This window comes from Cyrtonyx montezumae, unplaced genomic scaffold (assembly GCF_038088225.1).
Source record: "Cyrtonyx montezumae isolate F1298 unplaced genomic scaffold, pur_monq_1.0 scaffold_8, whole genome shotgun sequence".
Lineage (NCBI taxonomy): Eukaryota > Metazoa > Chordata > Aves > Galliformes > Odontophoridae > Cyrtonyx > Cyrtonyx montezumae.
In genome coordinates, this window is record NW_027072089.1 from 96,468,791 (window position 1) to 96,494,925 (window position 26,135).

Here is a 26,135-nt window from a genome sequence, read left to right on the forward strand (position 1 = left end):
GAGAAGGAGAAGGAAGACATACAGATGAAGAAAACTGCCCTCATAGGAAAACCTTCCCAGGAAAGGAAGCGGCCTGGAGACTCTCCCATGAAAATGCCATGCACAAGGGATCAGATAACCTTCCCCCTGCCTTTCTCTGACACGAAGACCTTTCCAAACCTGCAGCCAGGGACATCCATGCTGACTTTGCCTACAGCTCTTTCCACCCAAATCTAAAATCCTTCCACCTTTACATTGCCAGGATCCAAATGAGACCACATAACTAGAAGATTTTCCGCCCATCAAAAATCATGCTTCTATTTTGTGGTACCAGCTACTGCATTTTTTGCATTAATATATTCATTTCTTTTTAAAACATTTACTTCAGGTTTTAAGCTTTCTGAGACTTGTATTTTGGGGATATTCTCCCACAAGCAAACGATAAAATCTTTGTCTTTCTTAGGAATCTTTCTGGTAACCCCATCATAGACGATGCTGGGGCTGAGACAACCCTTTTTTTTGGTGAAAGTTCCAGCAAGACATATGAGTTCATAATCACTGATGATATCAGATGTGCATAATAGTCTATGAATATTTACCTTGCAAAGAATTATTAATACATACTTTAAAAATTATATCACATAACTGGTAATCTTTAACAAATCATGAACTGCTGATCAACAGCTATCAATACAAAGGGCTCAGAGTTAGACCAGGCAGCAAGCTATTCATTAGAAATGAGATAATCAATGCAAACAATACAGGTTTACTTCTCCAACATCAGAAAGGATAAATTGAAACATAACATTTCTCTATTTCAAAATGAAGAGATATAAAAAATAAAGTATTCCTTTTGTAGTTATTTTAATAGAAAACAAGAAGTTAGAATTCAACAAGGATGGTACATTTGGACACATTAGAATTGAAGACTATAGCAAAATCTCACTAAAAGCTGTAAGTTGACTTGTAATCAGGACTTGTAGTAGACTACAGTCTTCAGTCTCTAACCTTTGACATGAATGTGGCAAAGTCAAGGATCTCTCTGGCACAGTTGTCCTTCTGCCTTCAAGATGACACTCCGTTGTCAGTATCTCCTAAAGACTGTTCTGGAGTTTGCTTTCAAACAACTTTCAGGTGGGATTTATGGTAGTCTTTGAGGCTTCTAGGGGAACAGTGCTGTGATCCCAACTGTAGAGCCTTAAATTGCGCACATCAGTATTCAGCCAATACTCAGCAAAAAAAAGTAATTTAAAAAAAATGAAGTTCATTTATATCCAAATATTTAGCTGATATTTTCTGTTAATGTTGATCTTAAGGGTCTGGTAATTAACCAAGAATAGATTTGAGGAGAGAAGAATGAAACACAAACCTTGTGGCTTTTAGCTGTATGCCTTATTTACCTGGATCACACTGTTATCTGGAAAATGCAGTAGTTTAATGTGCAAGAAAAGCATGAAAATAAATTATGTTCATTTTTCAGTACGTCTTTTAACTACCTTCTGTGGGAATGATTCCTAAGGAGAGGGCAGAGACGAGAAAGTAATTTTCAATAATGCAAAAAAGGCAAAAGCCTATTTAGCATCTTTTAATGCCAGCCTCATTTCAGAATCTCAGAGCGAGCTCGGCATTTTCACAAACAAGCTTGGAGGAGTGTGTGAGCTTTGTCCTGTGCATCTGATATTGGCAAAGATTTATAGCACAGATAAGACAATATTATGCAAAGCAAGCCCAATTGTTATGAGACTCAATCTTTTCTTCATGAAACAATTCTGTAGTTGAAGCAAAAAGTAAATGCCAGTGTATCTTTTCAAAGCAGTATATTCAATTATAACTTTAAGTGTCATTCATCAAAGAGTTAGTTGCTTTCTTATTGTGCCTGAAGCAAGTTGCAATTCAAGTACGTTAAGAAATGGACCTTTTGACAATGCAATGAACTGATGGCACTGCAAATTTATTATAGCTGGAATGTTTATTAAATAATACCTGTGGAAGTCCCTATTTTCAAGAAGGAAGTAAAACTAAGGTAGAAGTAAAAGGTATTCACAGAAATCAAGAGCTGCAGTCCATACAAAGCTTAATTTTTCTTTCTCATAACAGTCTAGGACAAACAAATTCCATTTTTATGGCATTCAAGCTTTTAAAATGCCTGTAGTCATGAAATATAATCCAGAAAATCTGGAAAGATGTCTTTTAGGATGTAACTTTATTGTTAACTCATCAAGAAAGGACATGGTAAACATCATGGTTCTGGCACTGTGCATCCAAGATTTTAAGTGCTATCTCTAGGCACTAAGATAAAAACAGTAAAGAGCAGCTGTAAGAATATTGAAAAACAGTCTGTATTTGGAAATCTTGGCTATCAACTTAAAAGAACATTTTGGCCTAAATCTTGGGGCAGATTTCTTTTTTTCATTTTCCACAGCAAATTGGCATTTTTGTGGAAATGCATTATTTATCCCCAAACTCAGTTTTCCAGATTAAAACACAAAATTCAATTATCTCTACCTTTGCATTGCTATCAGTAACAAAGGAAGAATATTAACCATAGGAGACAACTGAAATCTCTACAGATGTTGTATGACTTTAAATAATGGAAGTAACTTAAAACTGTATTGATGGTGATTCTCAAAATGTACAAATTTCAGAATGGGGAAGGGGAAGGAGAAGGGGAAGGGGAAGGGGAAGGGGAAGGGGAAGGGGAAGGCACGGAAAAGCTGACCTTGGCAGATCTATTTTTTATGCAAATGGTTATTTGCATTTGAGGGTTGCTTAGTCTCTTGACTAGTCATTACATCTAAGAAGTGGGAAAGTCAAAAACAATGTAGCACTAAGGGATTTTCTATAAAGATGAAAAAAATAAGATGTGCAGATCTGTGTGATATTAATTCACAGAGATTCTAATTATTCATGTAATGCTGGGCTCTTTGATAAAAATATATTTTCTAAGTATCACCTTTTATCACCTAATTAATTCCGAGCATAAGAAGTACTTCATTACATGAGAACATGAAACATTTCTGTTTTTATATGAGAGAAGTTTTCACACTGAATTTGCTTTTCTACTGCACAAGAATTGCCATAAAGGAAAATAAGAATTGCCATTCTAATATAGGTCAATGTCCAAATCTATCCAAAATTTCTCTTAAAGGTAGTCAGTAGCAGACATCTACATGTATAAAACTTCACTGATGGACATTTAGTCCATAAAATAGTATTCTTTATCCCACATAAAATAAATTTATTTCCAGTTAAAATGCAAAAATCTGAAGAATGAGATAATGATGTGTCTCCACATTTCACATTACTGAGCATTAACATGGAAACAGCATCGGTATATACAGCAAGCTCACTGAATCGCCTGGAAACTGTGTACAGTCATTTCTGTTACTCTTTTTTCCCACTTTTCCTCAGTGAGTCTCATTTCTTATATCCAACTGTGGCATTGCTGGACAAGATGGACAGACTTGAGAACATACTGGACAGACTTGAGCTGTAAATAGCCTCTAGCACAATGGATCACAATCTGGCTGTTGAGCATTGGGCTTCAATCAGTCCTAAAATGAGTCATATATATTGCAAAGCTGACTTGAGCTAATTCATTTCTTTTTACCTTTTCTCCCAACATTCTCATATTGCCTGTCCACAAAATCTATGAACGTTAAAAACAAAACAAACAAAAAAAACTATATTGTCCAGTAAACACTTTATATGAATTTTAAATCTTCTCTCTTTTGAAACACTGAAAAGTTAACTTATTTAAATTTCAGCATTCGAGGAAAAATCAACCTTAGCCTGACAAGATCTCAAGAGTGAAAACTGTCCCACGTGCTTCACAGTATGTCATTCCCTACAAGCTAATACTGGGTTTACTTCACAACCATCCGTCTCTACTTTTCAGATGGAAACAAGTATAACAGAATGAGTTCAGTTCATGGGTGAGAGTGGAGATTTTGACAGAGTTGCAAAACTGAAAATCCCAGACCTCTACCCAATCCTCTCAACCACACAGACTTTCTCTAGATAGTTTAATTATATGGGCCCCCTAAAACATGTGGACAATTATGAGATTAAAAAACATTGTTTGGAGGTAAAGAATCCATGTCCCTCAGAACAGGCTAATTTTTTTTCCCAGTCAGCTATTCCAATTGCACATCTGTTATCATACACTACATGTCAAACCTGTTCTCAGAACCGTCGGCACAAAAGGACGTGACAGACTCAAGTGGGTGAAATGAATAAGGAGTGACATTTGGAGCAATAACAACACTAGCTGGACAGATGAATCATGGACTCCGACCCCTGCTACTCTACCCAGTGACTGTTTCCATGCCAAGAATTGGTGTTCTCCTCTCTTACCTTTTTAGTCTGAATTGTGGAAGTAATGCTTTTCCAACTGTGATAGAAAGAAGAAGAGCTGCAGGATCATAGAGATACGTACCTGAAGGCAGGCTTGTTTGCCTAAAGACTTCTTCATTTTCTGTCACATTTTGATTCAGTAAAATGCACCGCTCCTCCCTCTGGACTCTATCTGATACTATGTGTACCTTTAATATTGCAGTTACCTATGGTCATTGTCCAGACTAGGACAATACAGTATCACTTAAAGACTTGAATTCTAGTTTAGTACACCTCTACGACTCATTGGGTCTGTTTGTCAGATAAAGTTTCTTCATCTGAAAATTCCCAAAGCAGGAAATTAATAGGCCATCTGCCTACTCATCATCCCTTCACTGTACAAAATTCATCTTTATAAGCCTCCCTTCAAAACGAGTAAAATCTGATTATAAGCATCTAATGACAGTTTATCCCCAAAATGGTTTGAACAATTCCCCCTTTCTTCCCCAAGTCTGAGCCATGACATAATTCAGACTGGAGGCAATGAGTCTGTAACAAAATTAAAATTCAAAGCCTTAAAAAGAAGTTCATTCATATTTTATTAAAAGGCAGAGATAGGCAGGGGTGAGGTTCTGCCATTTTGCTGTGGATGTACAAAATACCCCATTCTGTGTGAAGCCCTGCTTATAGCATAAGGACTTCCCAAGCACAAAGGTACCAGGTAGTGTGGGTGAGAGCAACTCAGTCTGACTCAAACTGAAAAATGCATTAGAAATGTAGCAAGTTATTTCTGCAGCCATTTTCTGGAAAGAGAGACTAACTTTACATTTCTCAAAATTCAGTAATATAATGCAATCAACTGAAATTAATTCATCTGAAATGCCTAGAATTTTTCTCCATCATCATCTTAAAAGGTCTTCACAGTCTCTAGGGTGAATTTCTCACACTGCAGCTCTGCATGCCTTAATATAAAACAAACACGGGTACAATATAGTATTGCTGTTCCTCATTTACTTCTCAACAAATTTGGCTTTCTCATAGCACTTTCAGTTACAGATTTATGAACACTGGACTGCTGAACTACTTATCTGCTTGCCTCATTTGGCACATCTTGCCTTTCAGATGGGATCATATCTACAGACTGGCAGAAGTGCTCATAAAACGAATTGCACAGCACATCAGTAAGATGAAAGGCAGAGTTTATAGCCTTCTGAAAACATTTATTATATCTGAATTAACTGCAACTGTTTTCATTCTGGGCAGATGTGGCTAGCAGCACTGTAAAACCTAATTAACGATTTGCCTTACTGATATTGGTTTACAAATACACTTCATAGGGCACAGTTATTTAACAAATTGAAAGAATTGCCTCATTACTTTCCTGCCCTCTGGTTGTTACGCAATGGGAAGGAGATAACACCTGCTCTGTAAAACTGGCTGTTTCAAGAAGACCAGAGTATCCACTCTCATTTATCTCATCCTTAAGTAAAATGGTCTTCATCTTTCTAATCTTTCCTCACACTAAAAGCTCATCGTTTTCATCACCAGGCTGTGGAATCCTCTTCAGTCTGCTCTATCTTCCATCACTGAGAGTTACCAAGATAATATAATATCCACAGAGCAAGTCTCATTATTTCCCCACAGAGCTATTCAATCTCTTGAATATTATCTCCCATTCTTTTGTTTTCTCACTACCTTCACAGGCTGAGCAGTGCTTGTCCTTCCAGGAATTCTGCCCCTATGCTGGAGGGTTAATTTGAAACCAGGATCCATCATAAGGCCAGAATGAAGGCTAAGAAATATTGTTTCTGACTGGTAATTAAACTGTCACATACGTGGCACTGGAGCTCATGTTGTTACGGTTTTCTTGCTCAGTCCTAATTTGCAACCTATGGGAGGAGTTGTGGGAGTCCCAGGGAAGGATGGGAAGAAAGGTACATGAGACTTCCAAAAAAGCCTAAATGTTGCTCAAACTGAAATCAGCAGTAATTTTTTAAGAACCAGAGTTTAGCCTGCTTACTTCCTTCTCTTCAAAGTCACATTAACTAGCCTCATGTCAAAAAGATAAGAAAAATGCTGTCATCCTGCCTTTGCCTGGCCCCATCACCCTCCATGCCCACACACATGCAGTGACTGACCGTATGTGAATTATCAGACTGTTGAGTCGCTCAAATGTGACCACTGTTTCCCACAACAAGCTCCTGAAATAAAGAAAATCCATCAGCTCTTTTCACCATACCTTTCTGTAGGGCAAAAAAAAAAAAAAAAAAGAGCCAACCTGAAATCTTCACTATTGGACAGGCTGGAACGGCACACATTTTATTTTTTAAGATACAATAAATAACTCTCAAGGAGTTGAATGCAAGCATTTAAATATCCTTATGCATTTTGATAAAAAAAAAAGAAAAGTACTTTAAGCACCCTGTGAAGCTTAATTGAGGGTTTGACCACTGACCCTTATCATTTAAAAAATCCCTCTTTAAAATCTGAAGGAAGTTTACTATTCTTTTCCATAAATAATACCTTTTAATGATTAATTCCTGTGTGGAATTAGTTCAGTATTTTAAGTGACTAAACACTGTTTCATAATCTGAGAAGTGCCAAACAACAAAATATTTCCCCTCAAATTTATTTCTGTTAAGTAACAATAGGAGTAAGTGAAAACATTCAGAGAGACTTATTTGTATGGCATTTTACTTGACCACCAGTAGATAGAGGGGATTTACATTTATATACATACATACATACATACATATATATACATATTTGCTTACCAGATGAGAAAAGACTAATCAAATAATTTTAGTTATTGAAAAAAAATACAAATCAGGGGAGAAGTGATCTGTCAAATTTAATGAAGTGTTTAGCTAAGGTTCAGAGGTACACTGAACTAATAGCAAAATCAGTTCATTTTAAGGGGCTTCAATAGAGCTGCAAACCTGCTGCTGATTATCTCCTGAACTAACAAAGAGGAGGACTGGAATGTTAAACATAACAAACAAAGCCAAGGGGAAATATGAGTTTTATGCAAGGTCACACTAACTAAAATGTAACACTTCCTTGCAAACGTATTTTTCCAGAAAGGGCAACTTCCCTTCTGCAAGGTCTGTAGCTTATTATTCTCTATGATGATTCACACTGCAAAATAACATTGCTATCTGAAAAACAGAACCAGTGTAATTTTTAAACAAGGACATATTTCCATCCAGGACTCTGTAAGTTCAAGTAGACAAGCTGTATGAACCTCTGAATATCCATATCCAGTCGCTTGTCTGATAACCTACCCAGTTGTCTAGGTTTTCCTTTTCTATTACCATAGTACCCCTTGGATAGGATACCAGTATCACATTACTGGATCCTTGTAAGACTCTCCCTGCAGCCTGTGGTGTATGGTCACTCCTTGCTAAAGTCAAAAGGCCGGTAATAATAATAATAACAACAACAACAATAGTGGAACTATTCAGCTGTACTGGCAAAGTTTCAAAACTCAGATTCCCAAATAGCATAGCTTGGGAAGCGGTGATAAGACCCAGGCAGTAAACATGCTGAACAGATGTCTCAGGAATGGCAACATGAAGTGACAATACAAGCTAACTTACCACAATAAGATTATTTTATCTCTCTGTACTGTGAAAAATAATACGTCACTGATGTTGTTAGTAAGTGACAGAATGAGATGCTGTAGTCTCCCATGCAAGAAGAAGTAGTTCATAGAAAACAAATTTTCTGCATTGGACACATTATTTCCAAGGATAGTGTTAATCAGTTAGAGGTTTTAAGTATTTACCAAGCTGAAACCATAGCAGAAAAAAAAAACTAAGCTGTGTGCAAAGTGTCCTTTAGTGTGGTTTAGAAACGCTCAGGGTGAAGGAAGACTGTTAGCTCATTCCAAGGACAAGATGGAAAGCAGCTTTAAGGTGTCTTCAGTCACAACCATTAGTTTCACCGATGACTAAATGAATAATGAGAACATTTCTAAGAAGATTTCCTGGAAGATTTCTCACGCTTGCTGTGCAAGGAAGCTACCAGGAGATATCTCTGTGTGGATCTCAGTCTAGTCCCAGAGCTGCATTTAGACCTCATATGTTACCACTGCATGCTTCCCCCCTTACAGCTCTGCTTCAAAGACGCCCACTTTTAAGAATGAATCACTCCTAGCCGGAAGAATGTTCAAACAACATTCACCCATTTGCTTGGTCATTCTTTCACTTTGTGAAAGTTGCCTAAGAAGTACCCTTGGAGATGGAAGATTCTTGCCTTTCCCAATATATTTTTGCTACCGTTTCCTCACATTAGCTTAGAAGAGTTCCATGTTGAAATCTGTGTTTAATATAGCTTGAAAACAGACCATAACACTAGAGGTAAGTTGGAATAAAATAGTTTTTAAAAACAAAATGAATATATACTTATATATATATATATATATATGTATATATATATATGTGTATATTTAAAGTTATATTATTTAAAACCTTTGAAGCAGGCAGAACATATCAAATCTCCATGTGTTAACAAGCCAAGATTACTTCTGTGTTTCTTCTAGCATTGCAAACTCCTCTATAAAGACTTTTAAACATATCCATACAGATGTCTCTATAGCTTGGTTGCTCTTTTTCAGCCTGAATTTACAGAGTGACATTGGTGACCATCAGTCACCTATACATCCCTATGTTTGAAGTGCCCTCAGCATTCAAGGCAACAATTAAGTAAGGTAAGGCTTACAGAAACCCCCATGCTTTTGAAGCTAGAGGCTCTGTGGCTTTGTGAAGCAATGTGGGATGCCTACACGTCAACAATTACATCAAGTCCTCAGTTTGAGGTCTGTGTCAGATTAATTGGTGGAGCTGAGAGATACACTTCCAGACTCTTCGGATTCAATATATGTAACACATAACTGTGATGCCTATTCTTCTCATAAAATAATAAACTCTCTGCATCTTATGTTTGTTAGAGATCTTATTTCCAGAAGAGTAACGCCTAACAGTATAATTAAAATAACTTCATTGATGTCTTTCTGTTTTCATTTAAGACAAATTCAGTGGCAATTGAAAGACTCAAAAATGCAGATGTCATTTTTTACTGTATTGAAAATACATAACTGCTAAATTTGAATAATTTTCTTTCCAATCAAAAATATAAAATTCTTGTATTTCCCGTTGAGTTCATGCTTTCCTCTATGTACTATACTCGTTCCTCTAGTTGTGATCCTTCTACAGAGGGAAACCTATCATATGCTCAAATAAACATGATGTTTGGGTATCAAGTCTGCAATTCAGATAGAAAGCTTTTGCTGATGCTTGGAAGGAAGATGCTATCCTAATTACATCCTTTCAACCAACACCTGGACAAGAAAATACGTATTCTCTAGCATTTGCTCTTATTACAGCAAAACACTTTTCCAAGAATGGACAGTTACATATTTGCAGACATCTCAAAGAACATCAGCGAATGCTAGTCATCCTTCTCCATGTGCTTCAACACATGCAACTTTACCAGTTCATTCACCTAACAAGTCTCCCATCCACTCTCAATATATGGAAATCCAGATGTTACCCACTGAAATGTAAAGCTACAGAGTCTGAAGACATTTTTTTTCTACCTACACCTTTTTCAATTGCAACCACTATGTGCAGGTCTGCTGACACCATGAAAGGTTTCTCAGAGCTATTCCATCACTGGATTAATGAGGAGCAACTCACAGTTGTCCAGCTCCACATGGCAGAGGAGTGTACTTTTTCTAGTGATGTGATAAACTACCTGCAGGTTCCAGACACTGGTGAAATTCTGTATCACCTTCTGTCATTTTTCAACTGTCCCGAATCAGCCACAAACCACTTGGGCCCCATGTCCAAGTCTAACTGCTGCACAACTCTTTTATTAGTGATTTACTAATGTTTGAGCATTAAAGGATAATAAAGCTGTAATTCAGAAATATCTTTACATTTATTATTTATACTATACTATACTATACTATACTATACTATACTATACTATACTATACTATACTATACTATACTATAATATAATATATATTTGTGTATGTAATATAATATATTTATACCACCTTAGTGAAGGATATTAAATCAATGATGATGAAGCAAATCTAACTTTAATTAATTAATTAATCCTTCCAAAATGTTTAAGTTATAATTTCAGATAAGAGCAGTGTCAACGTTATGCAGAATACAGGGCTGAATACTGCTCTCCAGAGATCAAAAGATGAGAGCTGATGCTGATTGCCATTGGTCTCTCATTGTTTCTCAAGGACGCTGACAAAAAGTGTGATGTTGGCCTGCTCATAAGATCATGCAGACAGAATAATTTGGGGTGCTGCACTCTCAGTATTCAGCCGATCCAGATGAGTGAAAATGAACAGGAGTGAAATGAAACTGTACTGAAAACGTTTGTTGGGAGTGTTTGTTAGGAAAGTCCTGAGAAAATTTGGAGAGCCTCTCTGTCATCACCAAACTTCAAGTTTGGTTCCAAAAGAGTCAAAACCTTCAAGTATTGAAGATTTTCATCAGAAAAATGCTTTGCTTTAATCTTTTGTACCTCCAGTTAATTCACACCTCACTTTAAAGAGAGGAGAGCTGCATTTATTCTACATATTCTTTCAGCTCCAGCTGACATTTACAGGTTCCAGGTGTTTAATGTGAGTTAGTTCCCTCCCAGGGCCCTAATGCTGAATACCTCCAGCACTATGCATACTGAGGACAGTGTCCTTCAGGCTGTGAGGATAAAGCTCACACCTTTGGAAGCTGTAGTACTCACAGAAGATGTGTTTGTCATCACATTCTGAAAACGTTCATTGGGGGAAAAGAATATATACCAAAATGGAAACCTGTAAGAAAGACGAACCATTTCTATAGCTTAGTCAGTCTAAAGAAAAGTTAATGAGCTTTTGATTTCAGAGAATAAATATTACAAGAAGGTACTGATTTTCTTTTCAAAACAAATCTACAGGTGGGAAAAGATGCTGGACTGATGATAGCCTAGGAGTTCCTACTAATTTATCTGTATGCAACATACTCGGTATTCATAATGCAAATTTTTATTTCATTCATATGTTGTAGTCATATACTACATGAACATGGTCCAGCTGCAGGACAGAAGCTTAGTCTCTGTCTGCTCATTCCTTGAGCGTTCAACGTTTCACGTTCATAGGGGCTTAACCAGTTTCTCCGATGCCAACCATTTATTTCACAAAACCACAAGACATAAATCACAAAACAACTGTTGAACAACTTTTTGCTTTTTGGTATTTGTTTGTTTGTTTGTTAGCTTATGAATATGAAAAAGCACAAACCCAAAAAGATTTCTGACCCAGGCTTCTAAAATCCTGCCCCTACATTTTGTTGAAAAACAAACAACAAGAAACCAAACCAAACAACAACAAAAACATGCCTCTCTACTACAACTGAGGAAAGGAAAAAAAATCTTTGCGAATGGTCATGCATAACTTTACTCCTGAGAGCTGGAGATCAAGATTGATCTCAAACTGGGTACACCTAACATGCATATTCAACATGTACACATTCATCTATCTGTACAGCCAAGCACATTAGCATCTCCAAGCATATTCAAGCAATGAATCCACAATGTAAACAGCTGGGATATTTTTATGAACTCACTGTGAAGCATAGTATGTGCAGCTAAGTACAGAACAACTGGATGTTTCTACTAGAGAACCTCCACACCAGGAGAATAATTGTTCCCTCTGCAGACTTAGTCTAGCATCATCATCCACAGGAGCATAATATTAATTCACATGGAAAAATACACATGAAATTCTGAAGCAGGATCTACATCTCTTTTGACTCATCAGCAGATGAACAGGATTGATGGAAGGAGATGGATCAGCCATAAACTACAGCAAATTGCTTCTTAATCTTCTCTGTGGCACTGCTCAATGCATACTTGGACTCAGCTTACAAGTTAGGAAGCAGAGCGAATAAAATGTAATCAGTATATTAAAGTGTGATTCTTTTTCAAACTAATTCATGCACAAAGGAAGACCAAGTCCTTTGCTACTACTTAAGGCTTATTTTCCATTTTTTATGTTAACGCTTGGAAGCTAGCCTGTCAAAATACATTACTGGATATGTTCCCCTGTGCCTGCAGAGATGGCATGATGCAGCAGGGAGCTGACAATGTTTTCACAAGATGCTCTTGTACATGTTTTCACCTTAATATGTGATAAGTACTTTAGTCCAGAGAGAGTGTAATATCCACCTACATGAGACATAAAAACCCGGATGACTTCTTCACCTATCATTTCAGTAAAATACTGTACATCAGTTATAATCTCAAAGCAGGCGGGACAACAGGCAAACAAAATGCATTTGAGGGGGAAAATCATTCATAAGTCTTGGATAATCCATTGAGAATTTGCTAATGCAGACACAGAGCTTAATCAGTAAATATCAAAAAGGAAGACTGTTGTGCGGCAATGAGCAAAGAGGGTTTATAGCTTTCCTATATTTGAGAAGACTTCTTAGTTGCTCCAGTGTGATTCAGATTAAAAGTGAGAAATTTCTCTTGAGAAAAAGTCTGAGGGCTGATTTTCTCTTGGCACAAATTATCTCACCAAAGATGCTTCCCCCACTGCTTTTGATAGAGTTTTAACTACCTTAGGATTACCTCTTTCTTTGTCATTTGCAAGGGAGATGTGTATCTAGGAAGTGAGAGATTTTGAAGGCTGGAAGCTTACACAGGATTTCACAATTATTTCGCTCTCCCACAAAAGATTCCCCCAGATAAAAGCTCACTCCTACACTAACTGCCAAAATAATGTCAGCCCTCAGAATTTTTTTCCTTCTTTCTCACTTTCTCCCACCCATCACCAACGTTGTCTTTTGGTCTGTACGCTAAATCAAGGAGAGGGATTAAAACAATTCTTTATTGATTTGAGTTTGAGACACCGCTAAGGCAAAGGGTCCTGAACTAGTCATGGAAACGCTGCAATTTAGGATAATTTAAGCAACCTGCTTTTTGCAATTACTTAGAATACTGAAAATTAAAACTGCCTCAAAGTTGCTACAGCTCATATATTATAAATGCTTGATGGGAAAATCAATTACCTGTGCATTACTTGAAGCACTGGCTCAGAGGGGTCAACTTGTTAGCAGCTGCTGGAATTATTGGTTTGACCAGATAAAATCTAGCATTCAGCAGAAAGAAAAATAAAAATAAAATAAATAAATAAGAGTCTATGTACACTATTTTGTTTCTTCCTTCCTTCCTTCCTGTGGTATTTATTCCCTAGGAACTTCTGGATAATCAACTGATGGGCAAAACGCTACAGACTAGATGCAGCAAGTGGCAATGAAATCCCAAAAGCCAGGGTTTCCCACTTGTTTCTTGAGCTTTCCCTTACAGGGAAAGGTTTAAGAGAGACAAAACTATTGCATGTAGTGTGTGTGTCAGTGGAAGATCGGAGTCACATAGAGGTTCAAAACTAAACTTTTTCTTACTTATGCAGTGAATTAGAATAATTTGCAGACAGGAAAGAAGGATAAGGAGGAACAAAGGAATTGGAAATGGCAGTTAGGGAAAAGAAGGAGTGGAGACAAATGTGTTAACAGTGGTGTTAACGATTGCTTTCAAGAAACAGAAGATCTGCACTAGTACCCGAAAAAAAAGTAGTTGTGGTCTTACAGTGCAAATAAAAAGGACAAAAAGAGATGCTCTATGTAGCAGCCTCTGCCTTTGCTAACAATTCTGTAAAGCTCCATCAAAAGAAGGCCCCTTCCTAGCAGCACCAACTGTTTTCATTCGGACTTGGGAAATGAGAAGTCTGTTCAGCAATAGAGGAATTGCATGAGTAACAATCATCCTAGCTTCCTCTCTCTTATGCTACCAACATGAACACCAAAGTTAATGTCTTTTTCACTAAGGAGGTTAAAGTAGCTTCCATGCATCAGATTTGAGTAATTCACTTCCATGGCTAAAAATTTATATATATAAAAAAATGGTATTTTACAGAAAGAGCACATCTAATAAACAGTAATATAGGGCTTAACACCCCTCACCATATCCTAATCTAATTATTTGAAAGTGCTTCGGTAAAGTAGCTGAGATTAGCTAAAACTGAAATGCACACTTACTGATAGCAGTGTAGCAGAAAGTAGAATAACATTCCATGCAAGTAAAGAATGAAACAGCAAAACCACGAATTAGAAAGCAAACCACTTCAATGCGGCTAAAAATAATCCAGTGTGAAGAGTGTTGGACATCACAGAAGGCCAAATTAACCCAATGGGAAGGTGTCAGGAGACTGGGCTTATTTTCCTCCCATGAGGCTTTCCAAAGTTGTATGTGCACTATCTTGTTTGGTTCCAATACGTAGAAACAGAAGTGCCAAAGTAACATAAGGCTGTAGTGCATCTAATCTGTCTCACCTATTTTTAGACTGTTAATCACCTGGGTGCCTCACTAGTGAAAAACCTGTTCTCTAGCAGATTTATTTATTTGTTTAGTCTATTTGTTTTTTCAAAACAAAGCCTAGAAAAGGGGAAGAAGAAACAAGATTGCTTCTGTTCCACCTTTTCCCCAGGATTTGATGAAGAAAACTCTTCAGGCATAAGAACTGTAAAAAAGAAAGTATCTATGCTTTTCAAAGTCATTTCACACCAATTTTACTCTATCAAAAAGGGAAAAAATGTTGCAAAATTAGGGATTACAAATAACTTATTCCAAAATGTTATAGATATTCTGGTTTCCTTTCAGCTGTGGAAGAGTAACACAAATGTATTTCCAGGAACCCAGCAAAAATTATGACTTAAAATCCTGAAATAGTTCTGTACAGTGTCTTTAAAACCTGAACCTAAATGACACCACAATGACATTATGGAAATCAGTTTCATATACACATAGAGAACCAATGCAAAAGTAGATTTGTGTTATCAGCTCTGCTGAAATGATAATGAAGTCTGTAAGCATGAACACATTTAGGAAAAACCTTGACATACCTTTTTTAATGTGAAAGACACTTGTCATTACAGTATTTCAGTAGCATAAGCTACACTTGTCATGTTTGATTCTGGCAGAATCCATTCCTTATCATGCAAGATGTGTTATTGTTAAAATAAATTCTGTACAACCAATAACTTTTGGATGTATAATTAATCAGCTGGAAAAACTACGCTTGATGTATTCAATATTTTAATAGTTATTAATCATTAAGATCTCACCTTTATTGATAATTATCAAATATTTTGTAATAGGACATGGTTTAAACTAAGTATTGATAAAATAAATAGCAACATAAAATAGTAAGAAAAATTTCATCACTATTTAGTCTTGTTTCAGAATTATTTTGAATTTACTTTTACTCTGGATAAAGAAGTCCCATTACTCTTGTCAAGAATACAAAATTTATCTTCCCCTATCATATTAAGCCATCATATTAAGAAACAGCTGCCACATTCTGTATAGAAAGACGGCAAGATTTCAAGAGCAAGAAAAAAAGGTGCATGTCTGTATGGAGACCAATCTTAATGCACCTTCCAGTCCTCACAAGAGGGAGACAGAAGGTGGTCAAAAGGAGGGAGAGTATGTAAAAATGACAGTCATTTTTAATGTTTTCTTCTTATAGAAAGGGGTAGGAGAAAAAAATCTGGGATTTTCCAGAAGATAATTATTTTCTTCCCCTTTCAATGTGAAGTTTCTGTACACACAGTGAGGTAATATTAGACTCAGCCATGAAGTAAAGCCCATACTTTACTTAGCTTTTGTCAACTTGCACCACAATTTTTTATTCACAGCTGTGTAATGCTGTTGCAATGACTGCACTTAAACTACATTAGAAAATCACTCAGATCACAAAGTCAAGCCCCCAGAATGCTAGGAAATACCAAATTAAGGTTGATAATGACACTTTACATTGGCCATTAATGTGCATATTAGTTACAAGCTTTACATAAATACCATTTTCAATTTTTTTCCCAGTGCACCTATGATTCTGCACTACATTTAATAAACAACTCTCAATAAGTCAATACCTTTTTTTTACTGAAATTAATGTTTATTAAATATAACAGAACTAGCTCCTCTTGTAGTATTACAGAAATAAGTTAGCAGTCCTCTTTTGCAAAATGCTCAGCAGCACTGAACTGAAATATTATATATATAATAATATATAATAATATATTATTATCAGCTTCCCTGAAACGAAAAGATTCAAGAAATCCTGCTTAAGTAACAGTGAGCTGAGGAGGTTCCAGTACCCAAAAGAATTTACACTTCACAAGGAATTTTGACATATTGAGTTGTACATTTGCATGTGCATGCTACTGATTAGGCCATCGACCTTTAATGCATCCTATATATATAGTATTGGAGGCAATCCAGCAATAAAGAAAAACTAAGCTAAGCAGTACTATAATTACTTGTAAGGCTTAAAGAATTAGGGGAATTTTTATTATTTGTAATTAAGATAACCTTGCAAGGTCAATAGATAAGCTATGGAAATTAAGTGGTGTCAGAATTAAGTACTATACAACTAAACATATTGTCAAATTGAGTGAGATGCTGAATGAAAAATGTTAACCAAGGACACACTGATGTCCTAAAGCATTAGGAACAGGAAGACACGATCTCCAGAGGTCCTCTCCAGTCTACGTTATTCAGTGGTTCTCTATCAATAGCACTGACAGCAATCTGTACATACAGTGCCCTTACTATGACAATGAGCTTTCAGTGATCATCAATGCTTCCTTCTCCTCAGTTTGTTCTAGTAGCGCTAAAGGACAAGACTGACGCTAGTGCAGTTTTCTGCATATGGTAAAGCTATAGGATTTGTCCCTCAATAAATGTTTTACCTACAGACCACCTAGAATGAGATTTGCAAGGCGAGAAGTTTACCAGCATTGTGAAGTAATTCCAAAAAGGCAGTGGATTATTTACCTCTAAAGAAGTTTCAAAGAGTAACCCTGAAGACACTCATCAGCTAAAGTTGTGAGAAAAAAAGTACAATTTTCCTCTTACCTGTATGTGTGGTTTCTCTCCTTGTGCTACACACTAACATACATTTAAAAAAATAATTTTTAAAGAAGGCTGTTCACACTGACATTTTTTCCCGAGTATATTAACTAAATGCCACAGCAAACTGGAACTGAGAAGGACATGCACAATAAAGAAAAGCAAAACATAGGAAAGAGATGGGAAAGAAAAGTTTATGTTTTTACTGCCTGATTGTGTGAAGAAGAAACAGCAAAATCCCTTTGAAAATTAGGGAAGATATGATGGTCAGATCACTGTGTGGTTTGTATCACAAACGACCTTTTCTAATGAGGGCATAATCTTGTTTCTAAAGACATTACATTATTGTTTTGGAATCTATTCCAGCACTTCACTACTCTTATTGTAATAAAATTTTTTCTTATATCCAATCTAAATCTTTTCTGTCTTATACAGAGATCTCTCTGAGAGTAATGCTTCTATTTATTTCCATGGAAAATACAACAGCTACAAAGAGCACAATAACACTACTTGACAGAGCAAATTCTCAGCTACAAAACACTATTTTTCAACAGTCATCTGTTGCATTTTTGTCAGCATTGAACAACAGCCTTCATGCTACACTCATAAAACTCTGCATCAGCAGAGGTGACCCACTGTAGCTGTCACCACTGCAGAAATGCATCACCCACCACCTCACTGAGCTCACATCCAATCTTTGGTCTCCATGAACATTCAGCAAGCATCCATGAATGTCAGTGAGTATCATTTTTTCTGTATGGAGGAATTCAATTCCCCACCTTGCTTCCATGTCAGACGCCATTTTGTTGAACTGCTCCTTTTCTGCCATCTCTGACATGCAAAGGAAAGGCTCAACCCCTACTGCCATACCACCAACATGCACCTCTGATGCTGCGAGACTACATAGGAGGCAATACTTTCAGAGGAGTCCTTGTAGATTGAAACCATTTTCCCCTTGTTGTATCACATCAGACCTTGCTAAAGAGCCTGTCCCCTTCTTTCTGACAGCCTTGCTTTAGATATTGAAAGTCTGCTATCACATCTCCCCAGAGTCTTCTCCATGCTGAACAGCCCCAGCTCTCACCCTGCTCTCAAAGGGGAGGTTTTTCATCCCTTGCACCATTTTTTTTGCCCTCCTCTGTACGAGCTACAACAGGTCCGTTCCTTTCCTGTACTGAGGACTCCACACCTGGATGCAGTACTCCAGGTGAAGCCTCACCAGAGCAGAGGGGCAGGATCACCTCTCTTGAACTTCTGGCCATACTTAACTTCTTTTACTTCTGCTTATTCTGATGTACCCTAAGGTTCATCCAGTTCCCTAAGGCAGCTGCATGCACTTGCCATCATCATCACTGATCCCACCAGATATGCCAGAAGTACAAGGCCTTGCACTTGTATTTGTTAAACCCCAGGAAGTTTTCCAGGTCTCACTGCTTAACCCTGTCTAGGTTTCTCTGGATGGCATCCCACCAACAGCATCACAGTTTGGCCTTACTCACAAACTAGTTGAGGGTGCAGTCCATCCCACTGTTGATTTCATTGATAGATATATCAAAGAACATCAGTCTCAATACTGACCTTTGAGGGACAACATTTATCACTAATCTCCATCTGGACATGGATCCACAGACCTCCACTTTTCAGGTACAATCTTGCAACCAGTTCCTCATGCCTCAAATGGGCCTCCCATCAAATCCATATATTTTTAATTTAGAAAGAAAGATGTTGTGGATGACCATTTCAAAGGCCTTACTGAAATCCAGATAGACCTAGCACCACTGTTTTTTCCCTTCCTCTGATGCAGGTACACCATCATAGAATGCCACTAGGTTGGCCAGGCAGGACCAACTCTTGGTGAAGCCATGCTAGATGTTCTATACCATTTCCTCCTCTTCATTGTGTCTTAGCATAGCTTCCAGGAGGATCTGATCTGTTCCATGAACTTCCCCAGCACAGAGGTCAGGTGGACGGGTCAGTAGTTTCCTGGGTCATCCTTTCTACCCTTCTTAAAAATGAGTGCTATATTGCCCTTTTCTCCAGTCATCAGGAGCTCCACCTGACCACCATAACTTTTTAAATATCCCTGAGAGTGGCTTGGTGACTACATCTCCCTAATCCCTCAGGACTCTGGGATGCATCTCATGGGGACCCAAAGACTTACGGATGTTCCTTAACAGGAACCTAATCTTTGCTTACAGCAGGAAGGACCTTGCTTCCCTAGTCCCCACCTTCTGACCCATCCACTTGAAGGGTGCGTTAAGAGCAGTTGCCAGTGAAGACTGAGGCAAAAAAAAAAAATTGTTTCATACCTCAGCCTTTTCCTTGTTTGTTGTTATCAGACTGCCTCTATTGCTCTCTGTAGGGGGACTTTCCTTTTCTAATTGGGTAGAAGACTTTTTTGTCCTTCATTGCACCTCTTGCCAAGTTCAGTTCCAGCTGGGCTTTGGCCTTCCTGATCCCATCCCTACTCAGCCTAGCAGCATCCCTATACTCCTTCCAGGATATCTGCCCCTGTTTCCACTGCCAGAGCATTTCCTGCTCTCTAGTTTGACCAGCAGGTCTCAGTTCAGCCATGACAGCCTCTTGCCTTCCTTTCCTGAATTCCTACACCTGGGGACAGAGAGCTCTTGTGCACTAAGGAAAGCTTCCTTGAAGATCTGCCAGCTCTGATCTGCACTCTTGTCCTTGAGGACAGTTTTTCATGAGATTTTGTTGACTAACTCCCTGAAGACATGGAAGTCGGCTTTCCTAAAATGTAGTGTCCTTATTTTACTTATCTGTCTGTTCCACACTCTTTAGAATTGTGAACTTCACCATTGCATAATCATTACAGCCCAGGCAGCCTCCAATCCTGATGTCACCAATCACCAATTTGCATTGGTGAGCAACAGGTCCAATATTGCATCCCCCCTGGTGGGGCTCTCTCTTTTACTTTGCTCAATAATTTTTCCTCCATGCATTCCAAGGGGCCTCCTGGATTGCCTACAGATCACTGAGCTACTTTTCCAGCAGATAACTTCACCAAAGGAGATGAAGAAGGGATAAGAAGGGATTGCAAAGGGCTACCTGAGAGGATAATTCCCTTGCTAATCTCCCAGTGAACAGAAGGCAGTGAGCACCTCCCACAGGCATCCTACAGCTGGGTGCTTTTGGGTTGTTGGGAGTCTTAGCAGTCACACAGAAGACAAAGGTCTCAGGTGCTCCAGAAAAAGCAGAAGCAATGTGGGACCTGGGAGTTCGTGAAAGCTTCTGCTTTCTGTTCTATTCTCCCTCTTGCTGACACCCTCTCCAGTTACTATTGGCTGAGCTACCTACTGTACACTTATCCAAGGTGAGTGAGATGGAAAAATGATAGATGACCAGAGTTCTCCTTAAATATCTTGCTTCTCCAATATTGCCATGATTAATCTGCATCACAGTTCAGTGGTTCAGCTGCATTTACTAGGTGGAGACTAATGAAATAAGGGTTGTCTAGACAGCTGTGAAACTTCCAACTTTATGAGGAAAATCATATCAATATATTACTATTACAAAAGTCAACTCAATTAGCAGAATGATCAATGCAGAAGTCAATGTCTGTTATTTCCAATTACAATTCTAGTGTGGCTCAGATCTCATTTGGGCTTCTTCTCCTCAGGTTTTCTTCCACAACTTCCTTTTCAACAAGGAACTTAGAGGAAACTGTTCCTTTACACTGCAAGGTACAGAAGAGCATTCCTCTTGCATAGTCAAGTGCTGTTTACTACCTCTTAAGCATCATTATGTGATTACTGGCAACACTCCCCAAAGAGAAATGAAGAAGATGCAAAAGCAACGACAGATTGCTTTGCTTGAGCTGCCAGTAGCCCTCCAGAGCCTGGTAGAGACAGTTTCAAAAAAATGTAACAAAGAAGAAACTCCCACAACAGTTGAATGTGGGAATTGAAGGTAGAGACCTGTGCCAAGTCATACATTTATGTGTATTTCTGGAATTGCCATCTCGGAGAGATGGTACTTAATGCCAGCCTTTTGATGCTCATCTGCCCTGCCACCTCCTATTCCAGTCATCACACTTCTGCATCAGTTGGCAATACATGGAAATTGTCCATTTGGGGGGAAAGCTTAACTTTGTAATGGTATGTTTACACAGATTGCCATTTCAGATGCATTTAATACTCAGGATGTCACTGATACAAGGTTGTAGGAGCTTGTAACATATTTCCTCTGTCTTCTGAGGCTTGCAGAGAAATCTCCCATACAAAAGAGATGCTGAACACAGGCCTCTCTGATAGTAAGGCTGTGTGCATAGAAAATATATCCAAATAAAACATGGTACTGGACAACACAAGCAGTGCAGGACACACACACATACACACACAAACAGCAATTATTCATTCTGGAAACCATTTCAGGGCCAGGATAAATCTTCCTACAGCAACTCCACACCTCTGGCCCCAAACATCTTTGTAATTAACATTCATGGTACAGCAAGGGAAACGCGGGGCAAAAGTGGAGCTGTGTGCAGAAGTACTATCAGCTCAAATGTAGGGAAAACAACTAGAAAAACATCCACTTTCTCTCTGCTCTGCTTCTCACTCAATGCAGTGCCCACTTGCACAGTTCAGTACAGAAACTCTTGATAAGCATTTTCCACTGACGTATCACAACCCAAGGACACCTCACCAATGACTCAGGCCACCACACTGCCATCACTTGTGGCTGTGGCACAAGCATATGCACAGCCTGTCCCACCAGCATCACATGAAGTGGCCATCTGAAGCACAAGGTAACAGCAAAGCTGCCAGCCTCCAACACCACACAACAGGGAAGGGGATGCTCATTAAAGCTGCAGGGTTTAGTCTTCAGTAAGCACTCTGCAGGAGTCTCAAATTCAGTTAAAGTCAACGGGAACTAAAGATGCTCAGTATGTCATGACACTAAGCCACCAATTAATGCTCCAGATGTGGAGGGGGAGTTAGCCCAAAAAAATCTGGGCTGCAGAGAGAGTGGTCTGAAGCAACCAAGCAAAAGGGTTCCCAGGAAGGAAAAATGAATCTGCCAAAGAGCCCCATTAGTTCTCCCTCCTGCAACAAGGAAGATAACTGGATCAGTGAGATGTAATAGGGCCTGTTAATCAACAGGACTCTGCTTCCCTTCAGTCTCCTGCAAAGGCATAGATCATTAGCAACACTACAAGCCAACAATCCATTTTTTATTACAGGATGAGTAAGTGATAGGAGTTAGGACCAGAGGATTGTGCGGAAGGAATAGAGTGATGTTTATTAAGGTTTGACCTTCAAGGGCAAATATTTTTGTTTTTACTCAGGGAGATCTTCCACCAGCGTCACAGAGGAGGACTATCACTGGCACCAGAGGAAATATGTAGCAGCAGAGCAAGATGGCCTTCAAACAGAGCAACAATCCGTTGAATGGCATTTCATTGGGAACAAAACCAATCTTGTAACAGGGAAATCCTCCTTCAAACCCTCTAACAAAAAAGAGATAGATAACTCACAAATACCTTCCAGTCCTCTGTGATTTAGTCTTACCTTTGCGATGTTTTCTTGTATTTTCTCCTGCAGGAAAAGAACAAAACACAACTGAGATAAGAAAGCTCAACTGGTGAGGATGAGAAAAGGAGAGGTGCAACAAGAGGTTGAAGGGATGACACTTATACCATAAAGGTTATTCCAAAATTGATGCAGCTTTCTCCAGCTACACTCAGTAGCTGTTGCCATTAACCGCAGTAGAAAGAGAAGTGAGTTTGCCTGCATGCATCTTACCCTTTTCTTTAAGAAAGGGTCACAGCAGCTGGAAAGGACTCAGTTACTACTGTAGAGGGGAAATGCAAGTGACAGGAACCACCTTCTCATGCTGAGGTGTACTTTTTGTGTCTCCATACAGCAAAGAAATGTGGCCTGATGTGTGGAGAGCCCACTACTTTGTAGTGACGGTGATGTGTTGCATCAGCTACTTTGCTGTGGTCAATCAGTGCAAAGCCCTAGTGATTTTACAGCAGCTCTGCTCTGGAAGGAAAACCCAGGTCCTCTCAAGTTTTATTTTCTGCCAAATCCCAGGTGCCACAATGCATATATGATAGGACCCAAGTGAGCTGTGCCCAGGATCAGAAATGGCAAGGGCAATGGGATGCTGACAGCACCTATTCATCACCCTAGTCTAACAACCCCACCTTTCCACCACATCAGTTATGTTAAAGGCTGCAAACTCTTGTCTTCCTAGCAAGGTGGGTTTATCCTCTGCAGGCAGTGGCACAAGGTGTCAACATCCAGTCAGAAACCCAGCTGTGTGCACATACAGTCAGCTGCAGAGGTATTTCTGCATTGTACTTTGAATGTCAACTAATTATTCTGCAACAGCATGTTTAATGGCTTAGTACAGTGCCTGGCAAAACTGAGCACTGATCTCACTTGAGTTCAGCCATGCTTTTGTAAGTTAAAGTGAAACTAATGAGCTCTAAACTTAACAAGCAGTGATGGTAACACAGTGGGGACTATGATGAAGAGTGCAAAATCAACATCCTGATGTTCACCAAGACTTTAAGAGGTTGTCCCCACATTCTGAGTGTTTAGTAACGGTGTACTACATCCAACTCCACTTCCTCATCTCTCATAATACTGCAGGTGGAAAACTGTGGCTAAGTCAGACAGGCCCAGCATACCCAAACATGAGGTATTCTTTCTTAAAAATAGGGGAAAAAAATGACCAAAAAAAAAAAAAAAAGAGTGCTATTTTATACTTAATAAGCACTGATAGTGTATACTGGCTGTCAAATGTTTCATTCAATATTACTTTTAGAAACAGTACTCAAGTATTGCTTCTGACCATGTCAGAACCATAAACTAAGCCCTAGATATTTACTTCAGAAAGATTTTAAAATATTTAATTTACATTTGGCTGTATGAAGAATTATTTAAATTTGAACAGGTGCAAAAGAGTTAAATAACAAAAACAGCAGCATCAAGGGTCTAGCTTAAATGACATTCACAATGCTGATGTACACAAGCAGAATCCCACTCGGGCCCATCTGATTCTAAGGCAAATTTTCATTTTAATTACAAAAGGATAAAGAATAGAAATTTCATTTTGCAGAGTTCAGATTTGGAAGATGTATTCCATCAGAAATATTCTGACAAACACACAACCTCACTGAAATGTCTCGCAAAAAGAAGCTGCTGAAAAACCTCTGCTTGCTCAGCCATTCTAATCCAGGTTGATTACAATATCTTTTTCCCAGGAAATCCAAATGATTTATTCAGATTTTTACTTCTGCTATATAAATTCAACATTTTAAATTTTAAAATTAAGTTATTTACGAATCATTTATTTCCCCTTTAAGTGTTTAATGGTGTGTTGCAGTACCCTCAGAACTAATTCTTCCCTTTATTGGCTCATGACTTGTGCATGGTTTTGTAAAGTCTTTCTCTTACTGTCAGCCTTCACATTCCAGCAAAAATACCATTCATAATCTCCTGATTGGCTATAAGTTTCTTGTAAAGAGGTGGCCCAGCCTTAGGGTGCCATTTGCATTAGCGTAAAGTATCACTTCTCATATCAGTTACACCTTTAACCTTATTTTCAAGAATATTTTTACCGCACAGGAAAATTGTACTAGGGGAAAAGCATTTGTCTAGTCACAGGAGTTTTAAGAAGCACATAAACATTTTTATTATTGTTGTTTATTGTTTCCACACCTGCAGTCCAATAACAGTCAAGGTTTACATGTACTGAGTTAGTGACCACATTTACAGGCACTGAATTTGCTTGTTATGGTTGAAAGAAGACAATATAACTAAAGGAATTTCTATTCATAGATTCAGTGTCACTATTTCATGCATTTGCTTTGGAAAGAAATTAGTAGTTGCTTCCATACTGCTGCTGACATCTAGCAAAACATACATGGTACACCTGAACTTCCAGAATTTCAAAAAGAAAGAATTCTCACAACAGTATTCACCAACAATATAAAAAGATGATGTTGTCACAGTTAGGCTGTTTTCAAAAAAAGTCTTTGTTTAGTTTTTCAGAAAGCAGACAGCATTGACATGTACCTGCTTTAAGAGTGCAAGCCACCACTTGCACCCGTCTGCTACGAAATAAGTTCATTGCAAACAATTACGTTAGAAGGCACCTCTTTTCGTACCACAGTCAGTATCAATGGATGGCTGCAACCAGCCACAGTGTGTGAGTTAATGTGGTGGGGAGAGTTGTTTGTTTTTTGTTGGTGTGACAAGTTATCCTGGTTTATCTCTCCATGAGGAGTCTATGCAAGAAAGACTGAGAAACTCAATTGCCTTTAGCAGAGCCTTTGGAAAAAAAACAGAGCCAGATGCATCTTCCACATGAGTTCAAGAGACACACAATCTTCCGATATCAAAATCAAGCTGACAGAAAGAATGAGCTTCCTGTACCTTTAGGCTGCCCAGTCTTTGTGCCTGCACAAGACTTGGTGACATTATCAAATTTGCTCAAGTTCAGTTTCTTTTCCCACTGTACGCACACTGTGCTAGAAGAATTACCACATCCATTCAACTCACGTTTTCTGTCATGGAATGCATTACTCATAGGTCTACATTTAGCTTGTATTAATTTTTTTTTTCTTTTTTTTCTCATGCTGAAGAGGATGAACAGGTGACTCACACTAGGCAGGCCCTCTATTACTAGCATAAACAAGATATAACTTCTCTGAACTTCATGCAATTACACCTGCACAAGCCTAGTGCAAGAACTAGTTCTTGTACAAGTAGGCTGCTGGAGTTTAATGAAAGTAAACCCAGTGAGAGTTGTAACAAAATCTGTTTTTTAACAAGCAAAATAAAAAAAAATAAATGGTGGGGAGGACA

General features: G+C 38.3%; 1 protein-coding gene across 4 annotated transcripts in view; it reads right to left on the bottom strand.

The window, feature by feature from the left end:
- Positions 1 to 26,135, bottom strand: part of PDE1C (phosphodiesterase 1C) — a 268,813-nt gene that overhangs the window by 122,108 nt on the left and 120,570 nt on the right. For 2 of the 4 annotated variants that reach the window (XM_065752713.1, XM_065752712.1), the window contains 2 exons: positions 22,824 to 22,850; positions 6,453 to 6,515 (listed from right to left, as the gene is read on the bottom strand). In XM_065752713.1, the coding sequence (XP_065608785.1) occupies positions 6,453 to 6,515; positions 22,824 to 22,850 (90 nt within the window). Of the gene's footprint in view, positions 1 to 6,452; positions 6,516 to 22,823; positions 22,851 to 26,135 lie in introns of those variants that run through there. The other 2 variants (XM_065752714.1, XM_065752715.1) reach the window with 2 other exon arrangements.